The sequence below is a fragment of the Thunnus maccoyii genome, chromosome 7, assembly GCF_910596095.1.
Source record: "Thunnus maccoyii chromosome 7, fThuMac1.1, whole genome shotgun sequence".
Classification (NCBI taxonomy): Eukaryota; Metazoa; Chordata; class Actinopteri; order Scombriformes; family Scombridae; genus Thunnus; species Thunnus maccoyii.
In genome coordinates, this window is record NC_056539.1 from 1,308,261 (window position 1) to 1,332,269 (window position 24,009).

Sequence of the window (24,009 nt, forward strand, 5' to 3'; positions counted from 1 at the left end):
ATGCTGTGTAAAGCGCTTTGAGTGGTCGATAAGACTAGAAGGGTGCTATATAAATGCAGTCCATTTATTATGACAGTATGATGTAAATCCCCATCATAATGTCCCAATTAATGACCATGTTTTTCTTGTTCCATTGGTCTAAAAATTATGAATCCATTTATCTTGTTTGCTCATAGTATCTCAAACTAAGTTTGGATTGGCTCATCATGTGAAGATTTCATTTCATTTTATAACCTTTTTTTTCATGTATAGATATTTTATGTTGGAAATTCTCTATTGTGAAAACTGAGTTGCCATCGCAACTTGATGATTTCTAATAATCTACATTTTCTCATCTGAAGTTATTGGTCTCCATAATAAAAATAGTCATTTTATATGTTTGGGGTTCACCTAGAAGGTCTTGGTCATGATCCAGCTATCCCTGAATAAGCTGTACTTTTGCAGGCCTTGGCTCAAGGACTTGTTATGACAACAGCTCCAGATAAATTTTAAACCAGTTTTGAAGAATGGACAAATCCAGACTTGTGTCAAATCATCAACAATCAAATCAAGCTATCTTATCCAGGTATGAAGAACAGGAGCCAGCTGTGATTTAATACAAGGCAGTATGATATGATTCTAATCAGTCATGCAAGCAATTCATTTCATATGTAAGACAGAAAGATAGAAGGATGTTCAGAGTGTTGTATATATGCTCTCTATTACTCAACATACTTAACAAAATAACTGAAACATCTTTGAGTGACATGAGCAAATGGACAGACAACACTTTAAGGTGAGGGAGGGAGAGAGACAGATGATTTAATGCTAAAATAAAATCAAGATATTCCTGTCACACTGCGCTGAGATGTTCGGGCTGAGTTTAGTGTGTCAGTAGCAGTTAGTGCAGTGTTTTATTGCTGCCTGGATGTTTGGCCCTAGCAGAGAAATGTCAGCCATTAATGTCAAGTTCTATTGTGGAAAAACCTGTTCTGCTTCATTGAAACATGTGTCTTTTCTGTAATTCCTTGTCTGGCTGACAACACTGACACCTGACTGTTTGACACAACACATGGGTCACACGTTAAAAAATGCCCCCCTCATGTTCACAGCATGTGGCTTGTCTCATTCTGGTTGTGTCACGGCATCATGTCTCTGTCACAGTTCCAATATCCACTGGAAGGAACTTCATGCAGTTTGTTCTTCAGCAGACACATGTCAATACTTTTTAGTTGTTTTTTGATGTTTCATTTTGTTTTTAAAGCATTTTAAATACACGTATGCAGCTCATCTATGATCGATGTGATAACATACTTTGTTTCCCTACTTGTTTTAATGACTGTACTTAGCACGCTGTCAGATCTTTATTTTGGATATGTATTTCCAGAACAGTGCAGATTAGCAGAAGGAAAATCTAAATACTTTAAATTTTAAATTCATTCCCCCCAAAACTTTAGGCTTCAAAGATGCAAGTTGCTCAGGCAAAAAACAGACCGGGGGCAATAAGACAGCAGAGAGGAGGAAAAAAGCCTCAAGAGAAACAGCGTGTTCATGCATCTGGTGGACACTGGCGCACAGGCTAGATAGGCAGCAGATTGTCTCCAGCATCCACAACGCTGTGACATGACACAGCTGCATACAGTGGATATTGAGGGTAAATCTAAAGTCCATTTTTTATAGAGCACATCATGAATATATAGCACGAAAATTCTGCCATTGGAATTGTTGCATTTCAAGTATTTAAATCTACTGTGACACAAACTTAAGACAGTTCCACCCTGTTATTTCAATAATGTTGGAGATGTGAGCTCCACATTTGAGAAATCTATTTAGTCTTGACCTCCTGAGATGAATCTAGTCTGAGGTCATAAATTCCACACACACAGACTACGGCTGTGGCAAACCAACAGCTGCTCCAGTTTTTAATCCTGTAAATAGTTAAACTTGCTGCCACTGCCTGTAGACTAGGTGTCAACCAGTGTAGCACCTGAGCACCTTCATGATTGTAAGCATCCATTTATAACAAAATGTGCTCTCATTTGACTATTTACTGGCTGTGGAATTCAGATATCTGACTGTACTTTTGATGGACTTTATTAAAGAGGACTGACTGTGGTGAAATGTAATCAATAAAGTGATCCATCACCACATTGCCATATAGTTGATACCATGTGTGATGTGCCTTATTGTGATTGGCTAAGACAACTGAACTTGGAGCAAAAGGAATCAATGCAGCATTTCAGCAGAGCAAAAATTCACCTTGTATGTGTATTGTGATATATTCAGTGATCTGTTTTTAAATAACATGCAAATTAATCCTTAAGCCCTAAAAATTACGCTTTACATGAAAAGGCCTTTGAGTGATCAGAATATCTTGCTGCCTCACAAAAACAAACCAGATGTGGCTATTTAACATCTGTGTAATCAGTGTAGCAAGCTTGACTGTGTGTTTGATGTTCATGCTGCTGGTAAACAAGCTCTTTTTTAGCTTTTGTATGGACGCGGACCTACTCAACAAAACATGTTCTGGTGATCACTGTGTTACTCTGACAGAAAGTTTTTACCTCAGATTTCAGATTCTGATCCAGGACGGCTGAGTCAGGTGTCATGTAGTGTGCACCCTGTTTAACACAGAAACTGGAAGATATAACAAGAGACTTTGATGCAGATTACATTCAGATGTGTGAGCAGAAGGACACTTGTAGAGGTATTCTTGGCACAGGCTCAATGTTGAAAGCCAGTATCTTCATCTTCTCCTCAGTCAGCCTGCAGCAGTTCTGAGTAGGTGGCCAGTCTGGTCCAGGTGCTGGTTTGATCCCCAACAGGGCAGTTGTACCCCTGAGCCAGGGCACCAAATCCCCATGTGAATATGCACTAACCTGCGACTAGAAAGAGCTAAATACTGCCATACAATGCAGAGGCCAATTGCTTGCAATATGTCAATATGCAACAGTGGGGCAGTGTGTGTCCTGGTCAGACAGTGTCTCTGCACTGACCACCATGTGTAACAGCTGCTGCTCTCTGCTGGGGAGCCGGCCCGCAGAGCCTTGGTTTTCCCTCTTCACTTCGGTCGGGTTCTGGAGCAGGTGGAGATGAGCGTAGTGCTGCAGGCAGGAGCCATGAAGCTTTGTGAAGACCATCAGCATTCTGCACCACAGATCCCATTGGTCCAGTCCTGGATAACACCCGCCTTCACCAGCTTTAACAGGAACTCCTTCTCTTTAGAGATGTTGTGAGTCCACGACTGCAGGGGACAGATACACAGAGAGAAGGTGTATAGACAGCAGATGGAAGACTCCACTGATTTTACACATGAAGGTCAGTTTCCTTGAAATGGAAAGTACTACTCAGCCAGAAGGAGCTGTCAGAAGTCTGAGACCATAACCCTGATGATGTTACTGTGAGCTTTCGCTTAAGACTTCAGTTTTATGACACAAAGGCTGCATTTCAAACTGGGTGTAACTCTTTTCTGTTTTGTTTTGTTTGGTTTTTTTTTAACCAAATGACCACTACTGAGTTAAAGTCCATGTAAAAACATTCACTCTGCAAAATAAGTATTTAGAATTTCAAATGCTTACTATAAAAATGGAAAAGTTACAGGTTAACAAGATCCAGTGTCTCATTTCAAAAAACAAAAAACTGTCTTGCTCCCCAGACTCATTAACTCCAACTAAGAGCTGTGGGCCATGATGTCATTGACAGACATAAAGGAGCATCTCAGAAACAAAATCATTATAAACACTAAGCTGGAATCAGAGAATTTGGATTTTTTTTCCTGACTTAAAACGATTAATTGATTATAAAAATAATTTAAATTAATTGTTGACAACTAATCGATTAATCAACTAATCGCTGCAGCTCTAAATAAAAGCATATCTGTTCTATAAGATGCACGTTAGATGAACAAGTCTGAAAAACGCATCTGAAATGCCTTCTGTGTAGACTTTACAAGTCTTTACACTGGGAGTGTGGCGTTAGATGTTAGTGTTTCTCATAATCATATGAGTCAGTTAAGGTTTACGTGGACTGTCATCCATCTGAGACTGAATTCACTGTTGTCCTGACAATTAGGATCAGGCCATTTTCTTGGACAGTCAGCATGGCTACACTCACTGTGAACACAATGAGCCCATTTCCACTTGCTACTACAGTCTTTTACAATTGGGTGTACAACAATAACACAACATGATTGTAAATTATCAAGATAACAGTGATTTGCTACAGTCTGCTACATCTACATCTAAATAATTCTAACCCCATAAAGGAATCCTTTTCCTTGTGGAGGTGGAAAGTTTATGACCACCATCCAATATGATGAGATAATTCTCCTGGATGTAATGAATGCTGGATGCCTGCACATATCCACAGTGGATTACCAGGGACAATCAGACATGCAAAAAGATTCTTTCTATGCTATGTTGCAAGAGAAGACATGAGGTGTGATGTGGATGAAAACTTGTGGCCTTGTTTTTTGTTGCACTACTGGAATTACTTTAGTTTGGGAAAATAAAGCCTACTGAGGCATATTGCAGAATTCATCATTTATTTCTGTGACAAGTACTGTAAGGTAGCTAGAGCCCGACTGATATATTGGTCGGCTGATACTGGTCTATCCCAGTTCTATCGGTATGGGCATGATATGTGCCAATATTATTATTATTATTTTCAATATAGGCAGCATTTTATGTATATTTGATCTTTTTTCTTATTTCAATTTTAATTACATAAGTGATTTTTTTCTTGTTCTTAATTTTTCATGCAGATACCATCTAATTGTGTAACTGTGATCATGAAGTGGTTTCCACTGTATCGGTATCTGCCCCAAAAATCCAGTATTGGTCAGTAGCACACAAGCTGTAGTAAAGAAGTGTCACTGTTTTTGTTGAAATGGATAGTGATACATATTGAAATGCTACTGGTTGTTAGGTCAGTGTGTTTTATTGTTGGGAGACAAATGTAGTACATTTTGGATATGAGAGTAACTGTTGTGCTGAGCTGCATATTGGTAAAGAGAACTGTGTGAAGAGTTCTGAGTGAACCGAGTGTAAAGAACGGTGTGTAACCAATCCTAAAACATTGTAACATGTGATGTGTATGTGGATACATTATCTGGATAGGAATATGTCATCACTGGCTGTTGCATTCACTCCTGCTATTGATAAGCACTAGTGCAGTGCCAATTCAAAACGTGCCTATTCAGAATGGGCCGATTTCTCAATACCCAGAGAGAGTTGTGCCCCTCCCCTAAACACCTCTCATGCAGACTATTGGTAGACGCTGCAATTTTCTGATGTTCCCTAAACGCCTGAGATGCAGGCTATTGATAGACACTACAACTTACCGATGTTCCCTAAACGCCTGAGATACAGGCTATTGGTAGACACTACAACTTACCGATGTTCCCTAAACGCCTGAGATACAGGCTATTGGTAGACACTACAACTTACCGATGTTCCCTAAACGCCTGAGATACAGGCTATTGGTAGACACTACAACTTACCGATGTTCCCTAAATGCCTGAGATACAGGCTATTGGTAGACACTACAACTTACCGATGTTCCCTAAATGCCTGAGATACAGGCTATTGGTAGACACTACAACTTACCGATGTTCCCTAAACGCCTGAGATACAGGCTATTGGTAGACACTACAATTTACCGATGTTCCCTAAACGCCTAACATGCAGGCTATCAGTAGACGCTATAATTTACCCATGTTCCTTAAACGCCTCACATGCAGGCTATCAGTAGACAATATAATTCAACCATGCTCCCTCAATGGCTCACATGCAGGCTATCAGTGGATGCTATAATTTACCCATGTTCCCAAAACGCCTCATATGCAGGCTATCAGTAGATGTTACCAATGCTCTGTAAACACCTCTCATGCAGAATATCTGGAGACTACAATTTTGAGTTGAGCTGAAGTTGATCAGATGAATTGTAATGTCTGTATGTTTAAAATGTGCCTGAGACATCCTACACTATGTCTTGAACACATATACAAAGTTCCCGTGTGTGAGGCACGGGAATAGAGCTTAACTCTCTAAACTTTTTCAGTTCATTCTCTATAGTAGTTCTTCTCACTTCGGATGTAATCCCACCTTCCCTTAAATACCCCCCTATTTAACTGACACAAACGTTGATTCTTCAAGAGGATGATTATCTTGTGTATTCTGAAAGCAGTTGCAATATCAGAGACACAGTTGGTTCTTGTTTGAAGCCTGCAGGGACAGAAAAAAAACTAACTGGGGAAGAAGGAAGGAGAGAGAAAAACAGAAAGAGATTAAAAACTGAAAGAAGAGGAAGAATGACAGCGAAAGAGAAATAAAGACAGAAGTAGTGAAAGAGACTGCAGAGATGTGGCCGACACACACCTGCACGTAGAAATCATGTTATTTCTTCTTTGTTATTTGGCCAACTTACAGATTTAATGATAATTACTTTTGCTGGTGACAACTGTTATTACAACTGGGAAAATCAATAACTACTGATCAACATTTTCACCTCTTTAAACTAATTAAGTGTTGATAATGTAAGTTATAATTTAAATTGTAGCTCTTTCATATTTTGATTTTGACATAAAAACTATTAATCGATCACTCAGCTAATTCAGACTGCAATTTACAAAGACTGAATAAAAAAGCTCATATAAGTTAAGTTGTTGCTCTCTGTTGAACAATGTCACCTATTGCCAAGATCAGTCCATGCGGGCTAATGAAGAAATGCAGAACTGAGCAAGTTTCTTGTCCTGTCTCTATTATACATGGCAGGGGGCGGGGCCAGACTCTTTGAGCCTCTTTGAACTGAAACACAAGATGAAGGGGATTGCATGTCTGTCTCAATAACCTGAGCTAAGAGTGATTTATGAGCAGGCTGAACTGTGTACTGGAGAAGTGGAGTGAATGGCAACTTAGACACTGGCTTAGACTGAGACTGTGCTGCTCTCAAAAACCAGTACCGAGCAACGTCCCTACACTTGAGATTTCATACACAGTCCACAGTACACACTCGGCATGCTGGCTAAATTCCTCCTGTATTTCTGAGAGGCATTTCAAATGAGAGAAAGGTCACAGTAAACTGTTCCAGTGCAGCGTAAACCTGGAAAACTAACAAAAAGATGGGGCTGTGAATATTGTGTGGGCGTTTCATCCATTAAGGGGTAAATTGTGCAGGAAATAGTGGGTCACAAACCTGTGGATGGAGTGGATGAATCATCACCTAAATATAAATTAACAGCTCAGAGTTAGTAAGGTCAGAATGAGCCTTTCTCAAATTCAGTCTACTAACCACTCATAAATAAAGTGATAAAAGCCCAACAGAGGTTTTGTCACATGGCCCTAGTGGCCAAAAGGCTTACCATTTTAGCAGCCACACTATTCATAAGTACAACATACAGCGACTGTGTCTCATGATTTTGATGCCTGTTAACACACCAGGCGAGCTACATAGACATATATACTATATATATAGTAGGCAGGGTACAGCAGCTGGTATGTGCTGCCCTGAGGAGTGAGAGTGATAAAATGTCTGCTTTTCTAAAGGACAATGACATATCCCGACAACTTGAAGCATGTTGTTTACAGTTGCACCTCCATCAGTCCCTAAGGTGGGGTACATGTCAAAGTGGCTTACATAACTATAAGGTGTTAAGTCTTACACCATGCCTACACAGGAGGTATAGAACAAGCAGCATGTTTTAGCAGAGCATCAGCAGCAGCAGGCAGCGAGTGCTCCGTTTGTGTGTCAACCAGGAGGCCTTAAGGCACAATGCTGAGTGTAGGTCACCTGTGTTTTGGAAGCCAATCACTGTTTTTACATGCATAAAACAGAGGAAAATAGATCTGAAGTGTAAACATACGCTTTGAGTCCTGTTTATGTGTGTACAGTGTGAAAGAAATGTAAGCTGTTAAGTGGCCTGCGTAGACAGCTGGACTGATTAAAAAGTGTATTTGTTCCTTCAGATATGTGTGAGAAAGACAGCTTAAAAAACGCTGTTGAAATGCTTTCTGTGTAGACAGTGTGTTACTGAGGCACAGAAAGTCACAAAGAGTCCTGCAATCAGTTTTACCACCTTCTGTGGTTCCTTATAAAATCAAGTCTTTAGTTACCTCTCTGATGGCTGACATCCTGATCTTCTCATAGTAGTGCAGAGGGGCATGGGGGGTGCTCATGTTGTAGCCAAATCCAGCCACAGCTACTTCATCACAGTTATGAAGGGCCATAGTTATGGCAACTGCCCCCAATGTTGGGATATTCTGAAAAACAGACATAAATAAAAAGTTTCTATGAAATAGGTAACCGAGCCATGACCTGCACATGTACAGTATATAGTGTGCATGTACTCACAGAGGAGCATTATTTACACTGTATGGTTACTGTGTGGATATCTTACAGATGTAAAATCTGAAACATGGTACTATTTATAAGCCTAATGGTAACACTGTTTGTCTTCAGACTGTTTTCAGGGTCTGTGTATGTGCTCGGCTCTCTGCAGCATCTGCTGTGTGTTCACAGAGGCCGTCATAATGCAAACAGACAGACAAGGAGTCCAGCTACCAGAGCTACAGTCCTGATCATTAACTCACTGCTGTGTGTGAAACAGCCCACTGTTCCTGCTACTTCTCTTCCCACAAACTGACTGCTGAGAAAAACAACAGGTCTCTCACCCCTCTGCCCATCTGTCCATTGTTGTGAGGTAAGCCAATCAGCTTGAAGGAGGCCTCCTGGATGAAATAGGGGTTAAGGATGCGCATGTCCTTGGGCTCCCGTGGAACGTACCTGGCCACCGACTTCCAGAAGCCATCAGTGCTGTGCTGAGAGATTAAGAGTGAGAAAATGACGCAGTGTGGTTAGTGTGACCTTCACACAGAAGGGAAAACAAGGCTTCTTAAAGCCAGCCACAAAAAACAGACTGGTGATATATATCATTAACACTGCTGAAAACCTGTGCCAACAACGACAGGAAATACAACAAACTCAGTTGTGACACATCAGCATCCAATAAAGCGTGCAGGGTGAAAAAGCCCACAGTGTCAAACAGCAGTGAGAGCTATCTTCTGAAACAAGCAGTTAAGCTCTCTCAGAAGCTCCCCTGCACCAAATCTTAGCCTTACTATTTGCTTTTTCTGTCATTAACAGACAACACATGGAGCTGATCTGAGGGATTCAGACTGAGAATTTGAATGTTTGTACAATGTATTTATTTGGACATATATTCTTTTTACAGCTCAGAAAATTCTCTGTTATTGTTCATGTTCTGAATCTACCACTAGGGTTTCTAAATCACCTCAAACTTATCTTTGGCATTTCTTGTTACTTATTGGTCGATACAAATGTATCAGTTGTGATATTCTAATATCAGGTGATATACCAACTCTGCCATTTTATCAGATGGGCACCTATTTTGATAGAATACTGAATTCTTCCAGTAGTTAACAGTAATTTATTGCAGGAGTACAAGTTTTACAAGTCTTCAAACACAAATTACTTTGACTCTCTATTCTAATTTTCTTTACTGTTGGTCATATACAGTAAAGAATGACAATATATAAACTTTGAAATGCGGAGTAATCAGTTTGAAAATATTGATGAATTCTTACTATTATCACATGTGGAAGGGGATACAAAGTGGTAGGGAGTGGAAAATATGATGGCGCTAAAGCAGTCCAGTGAAAGCAATACCCTGACCTGAGGCCTGGGGGGGGGAGGTCAACACCATTAAAACACTGATGAAAAACAAGAGGAGCAAACAAAGCCAGCCAGAGAAGGAAGCCCCTGTATCAGTATACCTGGAGCCATTATACTAATTACCAGCAGTCCTGATGGCTCTTTATGAACAGTTACTGGGATACCTGCCTCAGGTATGTTGGAGTGACGGGCAGAGAGAAACCACACAGCAATGGTATGAGCCATTAGCTCACTAGCATAGCACTGTTACCCTGCTCTACTTTGGACTGTTAGCTCCTCACTGACAGATCAGTTGGTAATCCTGTCTGACTAAGACCATTTTGCTCCTGTATCTGTGCTGGGAACCCAACACCTCTGCTCTGCTGGCAACATGGGAGGACACAACAGTCTGTGGAAAACCCATCTGTACACGGCAGACAGAATCAAATCACAAGCAATTCTTACATCCCATCCCTTTACTGACTGTATCAGTGAACATATTAACAAATGTTTACTCCTTTGTGTTAAGTGCTAATAAGCAAAAACATGCTAACCTGAGATGGTGGACATGGTTAATATAAACTGCTAAACATCAGCATGTTATAGTTGTCATTGTGAGCATGTTAGCATTAAAATGCTAACAGAACTAAGATGTGTATTGTCTCATTGAAAAGTAAATATATTCTGTATAAAAAAAAAAACAAACACAAAAAACAAACCAAACAAAACTGAAAGTTTCTGAGTGACTTTGTTTGCATGTTTCTAGAATCACATCCATGTGTTGATGGTTCCTGTGGAAAACCCCCTGTCCACAGAAACCCAGTCAGACATGATGGATGTCATTTGTGTTCTTACAGCACAATGCCAGCTCTCAGTGTCTGCTTTGCCACTTGCCTTATCTTAGTGCCATCAGTCTTTATCAGCCAACACTTGCCCATTCATCACTAGTGAGTGAATGTGTGTGGTGTGTTGTCTGCACTCCTCTGCACTAGGGGAAGGAACCTGATCTCCTGTCCTGAGGAGTTTTTGTAATTGAGGCTGGACTCATAAGCTTCAAAGTCCTTTAACACCATTACTGTTAATTCAACCTAACTGTGTGGCAGTGTCATATGTTGCACCTGTACTGCCTTTAAAAATTGCTAACAAAACACCAATATACCAATACTACTTTTCACAGGTAAGACTCAGGGGATGATTACAGAGGAGAAGTGTAACTATTTTGTTGATGATGTCTGATGATGTCTAAAGGGTTTCCATCTGTTCTGAATGCCCTCACTGGAAAACCCGCTCTCATAGCTTCCTCCTGGCTGAATCCCATTGTCTCCCCAATTCATTTTCAAAAACTCTTTGTCATGACTTTGTAGTCTCGACGCAATTAATCAAACAAGGGGATAACGGTGCACATTTTTGGACTAGGGATGTCAATGGTCAGTGGTCACTGACAATATTTTTGACTGGTTACGCATGTCAGTGTATTTGTTAATTTGCATACACGATGTGCCAACTGCTTTGCTGATAGCTAGCAGTCTGAGGTAAAAAATGAAACGCGCTAAATGAAGCTCAGTGTGGGACCATTTCTTCAAGAAAAGAATGAAAGTCAAATGTAAGTTGTGTGATGCCACTCTTCAGTTTACTAGTAGTACTAGCACTGTGCTGTGTCACATTAAGAACGAGTACCTAGCTGCCATGTCCGAGGATGGCTTGCAGTCGTAGCCAAAGATCACATTGCTGCTAGCTGGGGGGAGTAAGTGTGATGCGCACCAGTCCGAGGCAATCACCCAGTTTTTGTGCGAAATGATTGAGATCGATATGCTGCCAATCAGTGTGGTAGTGGATGAGGGATTGAAAGAGCTAGTTCTGTACCTCAAGCCCGAGAACGTTATGCCATCAAGAGCTACTGTGATCAAACACACTGAAAAACCCTTTGAGGAGGAGAAGGATGAGTTAAAAGTCAAGCTAGCCAGGGCAGACAAGCTGACTCTGACTACCTTCTGCTGGACAGCTCTCACAAACAAAATCTACATCACAACTTTTCTTAAAAATTAACTGGTTAGTTACTGGTTAATGGATGTCAGTCCATCGAAAGCAAAATTAACCAAAACTGACATCCCTATTTTGGACAGTCTCTCCTTGAAAACATCCACTGCTCTGCGCTTGTTGTTCATGCACAAAATGATGAGAGTGGCTGTGCGAAGAATAAAAAAGAAAGCTTGAGGGAGAAATTCAAATATTTCACACCTCTGGACACCCGGCCAATCACTGTGTAAGTGGCTGTGATTGTTGGATTGCCTTTCAAGAAATTTGCCTTTTCAGGGAATGTATAAAATTGTGGACGCAGCCCCCCAAATTCTGAAGTGGGATAAGTGTGGGGGGAGGAGGTTTCAGACAGTGTGCTTAAGTAACCAGGTTACAGTCAGCTTTCCCCTTTAAGCTGATTTAGAAGTGTCATGAGAACGAGAAATGGGTGTACAATAATCAGGGTAGGTGACTAGAGAAATCGCCAGCTAGATTTCTCCTAAAAAAATGATTTATTGGCCATGTATACAGTTAGCCAGGTTTCCAATTGGCTTTTTACATGTGAGGATGTGCATTAGACATTAGACAGGGAAATTAGCAGACTGGCTGGATGAAAGGAAATTTCATTGTAAGTCAAACTAAAACTGGAACTAACACAAATATGCTGAACATTTGAATTTTTGTAAGTTAGGAAGCATCATCTTCTATCATTAATACAGTTAAAATACATAATCCATGCTTCTGAAATAAAGTTGGGGTCAGGGAGAAGTCTGTTAACAGATGTGCTGCATGTATATGCAGATTTATAGTAACCTGGTCAGTACATGCAAACATGTTCCTTGATTACCTGCATAATGTGTCTTCTCTGAGTTACCTGGTATGTAAAGGCATTGACTGTTTGACAATTCAACAAGCACTTCATTTGAAGCAGACAGAGGCCCTTATGGCTACACTCACACCTTGTCCGCTGTACAAATACACAATAAAAAACAGGAAAAAGATCACTAGTGATTCTAAATGCATGGTTCTTGACATCATCCTCAGTGTTGAAACATTGCAGAAGTTACAACAAATAGCTCATTGTAAAATTTGTTGTCTAGTTGAAGCAGGTCAATGAAAATGGTTACAGTTTGTGGGTTTTACAATCATGTTTACTTGCATGAGTAAAACAAAAAATAGACTTAAAATGTAAAAATATGCGTCAGGTTACAACAATTACAATGTGCTGCAGCAGTAGTTCAACTGAAAGCGTTTGTGTTATGACAGACAGATGTCAAAAAAAGTAATTTGTGTTGCTTCCACTTCAGACAAGACATGAGCCTGTAGTCTTTCTCTTGACAACAAAGGGCAGGGATGTAGCAAACAGACTGTCTGTGCTTCCAGCTGTCAATGGAGGTGAAATGTGATCCAGGACTGGGACCACCTCAGTGAAATCCACCTCCTCCTGACAGGCCAAATGAAGCCCTAGCTTCCTGCTCTGCCTTCAGTGCTGAAGTTGAATGACGGCTGCTTTCTGATGTGCATCAGAGCTGAAGTTTCATACTGCCCCCTCTGCCCCCTTTGATTTGGAGTTAGATGGGCATGCATACAGACGTCAGGGGATTTGGTGATTGTCAGTATTAAAAGTCTAATACTGCTGAAGGGCACAAAGGACAAAGAACTACCATCACCACTGCTCCAAAGGTGCAACAATCAAAGTTAAAATGGAGTAAGTTTAAAAAAATGATTTTTGACTGGTAAACTCAAGGAAAAAAAGTACTTATCTACTCTCCTATCCCTCCAGGTTCAATGCGTGTTCTGCTAACTGATAAAAAAACAACTGATCTTGCTGTTCAGTGGACTACAAGTGGTCAGACAGACACCACAGTGACAATGTAATTTGAAACTTCACAGCAGTGGAAATGTGTTATAAAGAGTGCCTTCATTGACATCATCTTAAACAGGGTTTGAATTACAGTGGAGATAAGGGGAACTCGGCTACCTTGAAAAGGACATGAGCTCCCATGACAGCGTAGTTTGAGAAATTTAGGGGTAGCTCTAAAACATTGTTCATTTTTGTGTCACAAGTCATAGATTTTGATTTTCTGTACAGTAAGGTTCCTGAAATAAAATATGTCAATGTTGTATTTATTACATTCCAATTTCTGAACATTTGTCTCCCTATAATAAACACAATGTGCTCAAATCACTATGTCTACGTCACCATGTTCAGGTAGTGAATAGTCACGTTACCTCCAGGATGTTTTACTATTCAATAGGCATTTGCGTGTGGCTGTTGTCTTGCTGGCTAATATTTTGTGTAAGTCCAACAGTTGAAGCTGTCGGCATGTTCTGATGGTGTCATGTGATGTATCCTAGGTCTAGTCTGAAGAAGCGAAGTGCAAACCATTGGCCATTTGCTGTATGGAGTTTTTTTGTTGTTGTTGCAAAGAATGCTAAATCAAAAGGATTTAGATTTGATAAGTGCATCTCATGCTGGATTTGGACCAGTGTGAATGCTGCTAACTAAAAAAGGGACATCTGTCATTATCTGACAGTGAACTGTGGACTCTTATCATTCAATATAGCTCAACAGTGGACCTCTGTAATGTGCACGAACCTTCATTTCATCATTACACACAACATTTCACAATTTATTTTCATGTTATTTAAATGCGTACAGTATAAAGTAAAACAAGTACCTTAATGTCAATATCCCAAGTAGGTCTTAACGTATTTTGTTGCTTTACTAAAAATATAGAAACACTACAGCAGTGTTTCTGTACTGAGTGATGCTAAATTAAAGTTTTGCACGTTCACAACAAATCAGGTAACACATCAGCAGAACGTTAGGTTCAAGCTTTGTGTTCAGTCATGGTTAAACTTTTTTGTGTTCTTTAAATATATATATTTTTTAAATACAATTGTAATGATAACAATAATATATTATTGGATTACATTAACAATTTTAAAAGTTTAGTAAAAGTCTGTTATCTGTATTTTAATTGGTTCATTAAAAATGAAAAGAAATTATGTTACTGCAGACCATCTATTAGGGTTTAACCCCCCCCCCCCCCCCCCAAAAAAAAATTGACAAGCCAGGACACCCACATAGTGAGTCCAGTTTACTTGAAATTTGACACACATATCTAGCTAAATGTGCTCTACAAAAAAGCCAATTGGAACATAAAAGTCATTCAGTTAAAAAGAGTAATATGACATCTACCTTTTGGATTTTGACTATCAACACCAAATTTGGTATACAGCCTTGGCAAGCAACTTAGCAAGTTGGCTTAAAACAATCCCGATTAAACTCATTGGAGACATCCTGCACTATGTCTTGAACATGCATGCCAAGTTTCATTCACATCCAGCGTGAGGAGCCGGAATATTAGAGCTTAACTCCCTTGACTTTTCAATTCATTCTCTATGGTAGTTCTTATCACTGCTGATGTAATCCCCCCTCCAACCACAGTTCCAATGGCAGAGTGGCGTTGTTCGTGTTTCCGCTTGTCGACTCCATAGGAAGAGAAGAAGCAGAAATAACCAACATACGAGATATTCGTCTTTTTATGTTTGTGGTGAATGAAACTTGCAAGACTTTTCTTTCAAGCTAATATTCATCTGCTGGCCTTCAGTAAGTTTGTTCCTGACATTTATTCAGCTGTTTCTCCGCTGTGGGACTGGATGAATGGTAAGAGACAATGTTGTTTCATGTTGTTTTATCTCTGAATTTTTGCTGTGTACCTCAATCTAAGTGGTCATATTCATAACGTAACATTATTGATAATCTCTCCACACAATAACATTGGTAATATTAATTAGCAATAATTACAACGAACAACAGCAAATGACCGTACTGCTCTGTCTCCTGTATTTGTGACTGACAGTAAACCACTGTAGCGTTATTGTCTCTGATGTAGTCAGACAGATCAACTGATTCACGCCAGACTTTGTCAGATAAACAGTAGACACAGGTGTGCATGATGTAACTCAGTAAGTAAATGATAATGATAACTCAGTAATATTTGAAGTATGATGTGAGGTATATAAATGACTTGTGTGGGAAATCTGCAGCTTGTTGTCTGAGCTGTCAGAAACTGATCTGGAATCTTTCCAGACTGATACTGACACAAGTCAGAAGAGTTTGTTTCTTTCCTTTTTTGGAATACACATGCACACAGAGATTTAATGAAGTTATTGACCTTTTACACTGACGTGTTATTTTCATTGCATTTCTCACATGCTTACAGCCTGCCTCTAATCTTGTCTGTCTCCTGTGTTGTGATAACAGGCTGTAGGTTCAGTAAATCTGCCTTTCTCTGTTTCAGTCAGTGCAGTTCAGGTCCATTCAGCTGCTGAAGAACAATGAGGCAGCATGTGGAGCAGCAGAACTGATTGAATGTTTGTGAATGCATTCATTTATTTTATATCTGTGCTTATATGTTTTTCTTGGTAAAAGCAGAGTCACAGACAGCAGGATGATGTAGCTGCAGCTGGAGCTATAGAAACAGTAGATAAGGTACCTACTCAGCCTTCTCATCATCACCTCTGACCCTCAGCAGTGGTCCTCATTTGGGCCTCTAATCCTCCAGGTCTGAGGATAACACACTGGGTCAGTACATAGTTTCAGTTCAACATCATGCTTTTTCCACAGCTGATCTGTACTGATGAGTGCCAGTAATCTCACTGGGTTGTGCTATTTTCTTTACAGTCACCAGAGATGCAGCCTGATCTGAACTGAAAGGTTCTCTGTGCTCACAGCGAATGGATACGTCTATAACTCTGTGACATCATCAGGAGATCTGGATCAATAGACCTGATGCTGCTTGTCAAGTAAATATGCACTTGTGTTTATTTCATAGTGCAATGTTATTTTGTGTGAGTGTGTTTTTAGTTAAGCAATGTTTATTTTGCTTGTCTGTTTTTTGTGCATCAGTGCAACATGTTGAATTTAACTTTTACTGCTGTTGGTTCATAAAAAGACAGTTTATGTTCATTATATCACTTTCATACTTCATACTGACTTCTGTCCCTCCAGTGTCTGTCCAGACTCTTCTGGTCATCCTCCCTCATCTCAGACCTCCATACACCCAGCTCTGACAGGACTACAACCAGACAGACTTTTTGTTTGCCATGTCTGTATTTATTTTATGTTTTCATCAACATCATCAACATGTGCATAAGCTAATCATATTGGCTGTGTTATGTAAGATTTGATTAAATGTACTGAATTATAAGCCCCAAAAATGTCTTCAATCTATCTATTGTCTGCCTTGATTAGTTGGGTGAATATAATACTATATAATTTTTATCAAAAATGACAGTTAAGAAAATATATGTATGAAAAGAAGAGAACCTGATAATAGTTAATAATGATCATTAGTTAATAGTAATAATCATCATCACTCTGACGACTCAGCATTAATTTAATTGTTAATGTTGTTAATATTAATTTGTTTAATTTAGTTTATTATCAAGGTCATATATACTCACTGAAAGGTTATCATAAATTTTATTCCTTTCTGTCTATGTATTCCATAGTATCTGATTTAACACAACATATGTGTGTCTACATTTATAGACCATTCATTTACTGATCCAATATGTGCCTAATTTTAAATTTTGCATATTTGTGTAATATATCTACATTACACATCAATAATTAAAGGTAAACAACCAAATCTAAAGGGAACTTCACTGTTGTACATATTGTGTATAATAAAACAGCAAAATTATGGAAAAAAGTTATTTTCATTTTTTGGCTGCTGGACCAGTGAAAATATACAAGGGGCCAGTAAAACTCTGATCTACTGGCCAAGTGGGCCAGCGGGGAAAAAATGTTATGTTGAACCCTGAGTGGTCTACAGTACTGGATTGTACTAGCTTCCTTTCATCTGTGCATTCAAGTCAATAAATGACCACATACACATGCATAAAATTTAGAGGCAGAATGTATATAATATAACGTAATGTTTCCAGCTGCCTTACCAGCCTCTGGTTGAAGACCATGTGTCGCAGCCACCGGAAGTCCAGAGCTTTGAAGGCTGAGAGGACGAACAGCGACTGAGTCTCATAATGCTCTGTCTTCTGGATGGCTCCCTCTGGATAAGTGATCCTCATAGTGGTTTTGGAGCCAACGTCTTTCTCAAAGCCTTTCACTGGGGCCTCATTTAACCTGCAATACACAGTGGCACAATCAATTAATCACAAAACACACTGTCCAAAACCAATCAGGAGAAGTTAGTGTGTTGTAGGACACCATGCTGTTTTATTTCATGGGATAAAACAACCCTTCTTGAATTTCAAACTGAGGAGGTGAGGAGTGAATTCTACAGAGACATGGCTGAATGCCTCACCCCTGGACCCCCAAACTGACCTTTTAGCCAAGTGGGGGTCTCAGAGCATGACAATGACAAAAGTAAAAAACTATGACAAAATGGATATTGAACAGACCTCCTGAGAGGCCATTTCTGACCAATAACTAAATTATGGCCTGAACTAAAAGCATAAATGACCTTTGGGGTCATTTATACCAGGAGAAAAGACCTACAACTCAACACACATGGACAGAAAACCCCTCATGATATTCATTGAGTCTCTGCAAATCTGCATGTTTATGTGTTGTTTGTCATAGATATACATAAAGAATGGCATAACTTTAATAGCTGTGTGGTAATCTATTGAGGAGAATACTGCCCTCTATTGATAAAGTTAGAACTTCATGTTGAATTTTTAAATGTCATAAGAGTTAATGAATATTTCTATGGTAACTATGCAATGGTATTTCAAAATCACCTGTTTAACTTTTGCTCTAATAACCTAATCATATTTTAGTAGTTAAATTAAATGAGTAGTCATATTGAATGAATGAAGTTTCTGAAGTAATAGGAATGTAAAGTTAATGTTTTAAGAATTTCAAGTGGAGCATTTTCTTTTATTAAGAAATGATCATCATATTGAATGTTTTTATATTATGAAGTAAAAGTTATGTTGAATTTATATTTGAAATTATGTTTCTGGAAGTTTAATCTAGTCACATAATTATTGCTTTAAACTTTTATTTCACCACTAGGCATGTAGATGGTTTGAGAAGGTTGAATCAATGAAGACTGAATGTCTAAACATCAGGAGAATATGAATGTTAATGTTTGGTATGTTGATAGGAAGGATTGACTTATGAAATTAATGTATAATGCTGAACTGTTTTTTCTGAATGGTTTTACAATATACGGTACAATGTGACATGAAGTATTCATAGACATAGTGAATTGTGAATTTTGCGTTTAAAACTCAAAACTTAGTTCCCCAGTGTAGAAAATTTACCATCTCAAGTCAAAGTCAGGCACACCTTAAAGTCCCCAAACAAAGGAAATGTATATTCATCAGAAATTCAGTGCGAAAATGTTTAAAACACAACCAAAGCTCCACCTGTCCTGTCCAAACCTATGAAACAAACTCAGTCATTTCTCTTTGAGGTGGTCTGCAGAAACTCAAGAGCTCAGACACAATTCTCCTAAGACATCTGTTTTCTTTTTTTTCGCCCAAGTATGCGTGTATTTATTTGATTTATTGAAACAAGTTCAGTTTGTTTTTGTTTATTTGTAATATTAAGTCTCATGTTTTCAATAGTATTTGCTTTTAAAGTTACGCCAACTCACATGGAGCTATTGATTAAAGATTTGACTATAGTCAGATTAAACTTTATTCGGCATTAAACTAGATTAATAGAAGCCAGCGAATGCCTGAATCCTCAACTCAAACTGGCACATCGCTCTGAAGAAGACAGCAACGCTTGAAACTGGATCTCGGCCTGCTTGCTGTACGGCCAAACTGGGAGTTAAACCGACAGAGACAATTTCATGGCAGCCTGAAACAAGGCTTAACCCCTCTTCACTGGTGGTTCAACACCACTGCACCTGCAAAGACTTATCTACAACCCATAGCCTGCTCTGGGCTATGCAACCACCTGAACCTCGCTGGTGACTCAACACAGCAGCTAACTCCAAGTCAACTCAAAACAAACCTGGACCTGCTGAGATGACACTAATGACAACGAAACTTGTCAACAGTAAGGCATAACATGGCTTTGTGATCAAGGTTGATGTTGAGTAACTTTAAAACTAATAGATAATGTCTTCAGAGAAGATTAGTTTTTTTCCCCTTTATGGTGGCTCTGCTTTGCTTGCGACCCTGGCTTGCGGTCTCTGTGCTTGATTGATTTGTTTGGTTTGATTTGATTTGTGTTACTTAATATTAATTTGGAAAAAACATGTTAAGTTCACATAATGTTCACTCTATATGTCTGCCTGAAGATGAGTTTATGGGGACAACATGTTCTGCTGTTGGACCATATCTAATGGACCTGCCTGAATGTGTGAGGTTGTGACCTGAATGCAACAGGTGGTTGCAAAAAAGAGGCAGGCAAAGTGGAGTACGGCAGCATCTATGACGACGGGGAAACCGACCTCTGCTGCCCTCCATGATATTGAGCAATGCAAGGTCACTGCAAGGCAAAATGGAAGAACTCCATGTCAACACAAAGGGATGTTTTGAGTACCGCATCTCAAGTACAAGATGGGGGAATGGTTGGGTCTCTGTAAATTAAAGAGTACGGTCTTGACCTGCTCTATGTGAAAAGTGCCTTGAGATGACTTTTGTTGTGATATGGCGCTATATAAATAAAAATTGATTGATTGATTGATTGATACGATGGTTACAGAAACATGGCTACACCAGGACATCCCCAACTCCATGGTTGAAATTGAGGGGTTCTCTCTTGTCAGAGCAGACAGGAACGAAATATCGGGAAAGAACAGAGGACATAGATATGTATGTGAGCAATGACTGGTGCAAACAGTACACAGTAAGAGAAACAATCTGCTGTCCTGATGTTGAGGTATTATATATGAGCTTAAGACTGTTTTACCTCCCGAGAGAGTTTGGCAGTGTAGTTACCTGTACTGTGTACGTTCCCCCCAGCAGGAACACAGCAAGAGCAGCAGCTTTCATTGCAGACTGTGTTCACCAGCAACTACAGCATACACCAGGAGCCCCTGTTTTTATTCTAGGAGATTTTAACCAGTGAAAACTTGAACTATCACTGCCTGGGTTTGAACAATATGTCCAGTGAGAATCACAAGATAATAGAACTCTAGATAAGTACTACGAAAACATCAAAAATGCATATGTTGCCAGATCTAAATCCCCCTAGCTAACACAGCACCATCCACTTAATTCCCACATATAAAACCATGCTCAAACACAGCAAGCCACAGATCAAAACTGTGACAGTGTGGTCAGAGGATGACATAGAAAAACTGAAAGGGTTTTTTCTGTGCACAGATTGGAAAATTTTCAGTGATACTGATATCAACGTGGCTACAGAGACAACAATGCACTATATTAACTTTTGTGTGGACAATGTACTCACCAAGAAAGACATAATTGTTTACCCACACAATAAACCATACATAACTAAAGAACTAAAGACTGCATTAATAGGAAAAAGGCAGCATTTAAAAATAAAGCCATGAGACAACAGAAGGACATTATTGAACAGCATTTTACAACTATGAACAAGACTCTCTCATGGACGATGCAAGCATAAAGCCTGAGGTGAACAGCTATAAGGTGCAGTCACTGTTTTGTACTTAGTACAAAATGCAGCTGCTCATCTTCTAACTGCTAAAAGAAAACGTGATCGCATAACACCAGTATTGTCCACTGGCTTCTTGTCCATTTTAGGATTGATTCTAAGATTTTATTGCTGGCTTTTAAGGTTTTAAATGGGCTGGTGCCACCTCGTCTAGCAGAACTCTTGCATCTTCATACTCCAGTTAGAGTACTGAGGTCAACCAACCAGATGCTCTTGGATGTTCTGAGATCCAGGCACAAAAATAGAGGCAACTGAGCCTTTGCAGTGGCTGCCCCAAATCTGTGGAACAGCTTACCTATTCATATAAGAACTGCTCAGACACTAGAAAATTTCAAGTCACTGCTGATGACCCACCTCTTCTCGTTGGCATTCAATTCGAGTTGAGCTTGACACCTTCACTTCATCTTCTATTGTGCTGCAATTCTTTTCTTATTATTATTGTGCTTATGTTTTCTTTTATTCCTATTTGTTATTTACTTTTATATTTATTTATTTTCGTATTTTAAGCCTGTTCAGCACTTTAGTCAACTGAGGTTGTTTTAAATGTGACATACAAATACATTTTGACTTGACTGTTTTGCATACATGTTAGAGTCGCTCTAATTAAAAGGCCTACTGGCAAACCCAGTCACTGCACAGTGCCAGGACTGTAAGTTTAGCCACTGTAACAGTGCAACTCTGCTGCAAGTTTCCAGGGAGATTGTGGCTGATCAGACCCCTGACGTCTCCTTGTTATCTTAGCTAAATAACTTGGATGCAAACTGCTTGTGTAGTGCTGAAGGGTTTAGCATCTCTGTTGAATGGGAAGCCGATTGCTAAGCAACGGTCTGAAATCAAAACACAAGGTAAATTTGTTGTGAAAGGAGGGTAAAAGACCCTGAAATAGCTGAAGTTGAGAGTAAGCTAAATTGTGAAGAAATAAAGATGCTTGTTTCTTGTGAAGAGGTTATATATTCCTTAAAAGTAGTAATATTCCAACAATGTTTTACATTTGCAACTGTACATTTCTCAAATTGTCAAACTAAAAATACAGATGTCTTATAGGAGCATCACTTGATAAACCAAAGAACATTAAGACTAATTGTCTACTGTGGGAGTATCACATGGTGTGAGCCGGATTGTGGCTTTCAAGGTGATTATTTATTTATTTATTTATATAGCACAAAATCACAAATCCTCTGAAGAGGTCTTTACAATCTGTGTAACATACAACAACCTCTGGCCTTTGACTCGATTCAGATGAGGACAAACTTGCAGTAAAAAGTGTGTACAGTCTGTATAGTGTCATAACATACCTGACCACCACATCAAACTCATCAATCCTCTGGCCCAGAGATCGGTTGGCAAGGATTCCTCCATTCCCCACAATGATGCATGTCTTACAGCTCATACTGTAACACAGAGGGTAGGCACCTGAGATATGATATCATACGATCTGAAGTTATAAGCATCTTTTATGGTAAATGGACTGTATTTATATAGCACCTTTCTAGTCTTATCTACCACTCAAAGCACTTTACAATACATGCCAACATTCACCCATTCACACACATTCATACACTGATGGCAGAGGCTGCCATGCAAGGTGCCAACCTGCTCATCAGGAGCGATACAGTGCTTCCTATCCAAAGCGCCCCACTATGTTTCTATGCTCACCCATACACACACACACTCACACACTGATGGTGCAGCCATCTGGAGCAATTTGGGGTTCAGTATCTTGCCCAAAAACACTTTGACATGTGGACTGGAGGAGCTGGGAATCAAACCACCGACCTTCTGATTAGTGGACGACCTACTCTACCTCCTGAGCCACAGCTGCCCTAATTAAATCTGATGTCTAAACAGATTTATGGATTTAACTCCAAAAGGGCAACTGCTTTCTTATATATTTATTGTTTATATTCATTTTCCATTCCAGTCTTTGACAGTCTAATGTACAGTAGAAAGCTGTGAGTTATGAGAACGATTAATGCCACAGTTATTCATTATCACCTTATTTATTCAGTGTTTATACTTATATAAAGAACTCTCTGAGGCACTAACAGCAGAAGTGGGACAGTTAACACCAGTAAATGTATCACACTTTGGTTGACTGTACTGTTATTTTGTAGACTTAATACAACATGTGTCCTGTGTTTAGTCTGCTCTGCTTAATTCTGGTTGGAAAAATAAACACATTCCTAATTGTCTTAGCTGTCTGATGAAACAAGGTCAGAACACGTCTGTAGAACTGATGAGGCCCATATAAAGACAAAAACTTCATCACAAAGTAGATTCAAACAACACAGTTACTTCAGTCCATCACATTCAACGTTATCAGATCAAGAGTATTATATATGACATAGGTGATTAGGGGCAATTAATATAGAACTAATTCATTACTACAATAGTATGCTCAACTATTGTTCTGTTCACCTTGTTTTAAAGCGAGCAGAGAGGACACATGGCTGTGCAACACCATGGAAAGCAAAGTGATTCTACTGATCTACAGTATCATTCACTTGAATGAGAAACTCAAACTTTTGACTGGTACTGTATACAAATGTCTTGATTGTTCTTTATTATTTGTCACTGTATTGCAAACTCACACTTGCTTTGTGATGCCGGAAAATCGGAGTAAAACCCAAACATAGCTGGCTAATCCACAGTCATTTCATGATACTAGCCACATGGGTCACCGAATCCAACAGGTTAATAATTCTACT

General features: G+C 39.3%; 1 protein-coding gene across 4 annotated transcripts in view; it reads right to left on the reverse strand.

The window, feature by feature from the left end:
- Positions 1-537: 537 nt before the first annotated feature.
- Positions 538-24,009, reverse strand: part of st3gal3a (ST3 beta-galactoside alpha-2,3-sialyltransferase 3a) — a 52,860-nt gene continuing 29,388 nt past the window's right edge. For all 4 annotated transcript variants that reach the window (XM_042416006.1, XM_042416007.1, XM_042416005.1 and 1 more), the window contains 5 exons: positions 22,597-22,692; positions 17,635-17,821; positions 8,649-8,795; positions 8,091-8,237; positions 538-3,223 (listed from right to left, as the gene is read on the reverse strand). In XM_042416006.1, the coding sequence (XP_042271940.1) occupies positions 3,119-3,223; positions 8,091-8,237; positions 8,649-8,795; positions 17,635-17,821; positions 22,597-22,692 (682 nt within the window). In that variant the 3' untranslated portion in view covers positions 538-3,118. The remainder of the gene's footprint in view (positions 3,224-8,090; positions 8,238-8,648; positions 8,796-17,634; positions 17,822-22,596; positions 22,693-24,009) is intronic.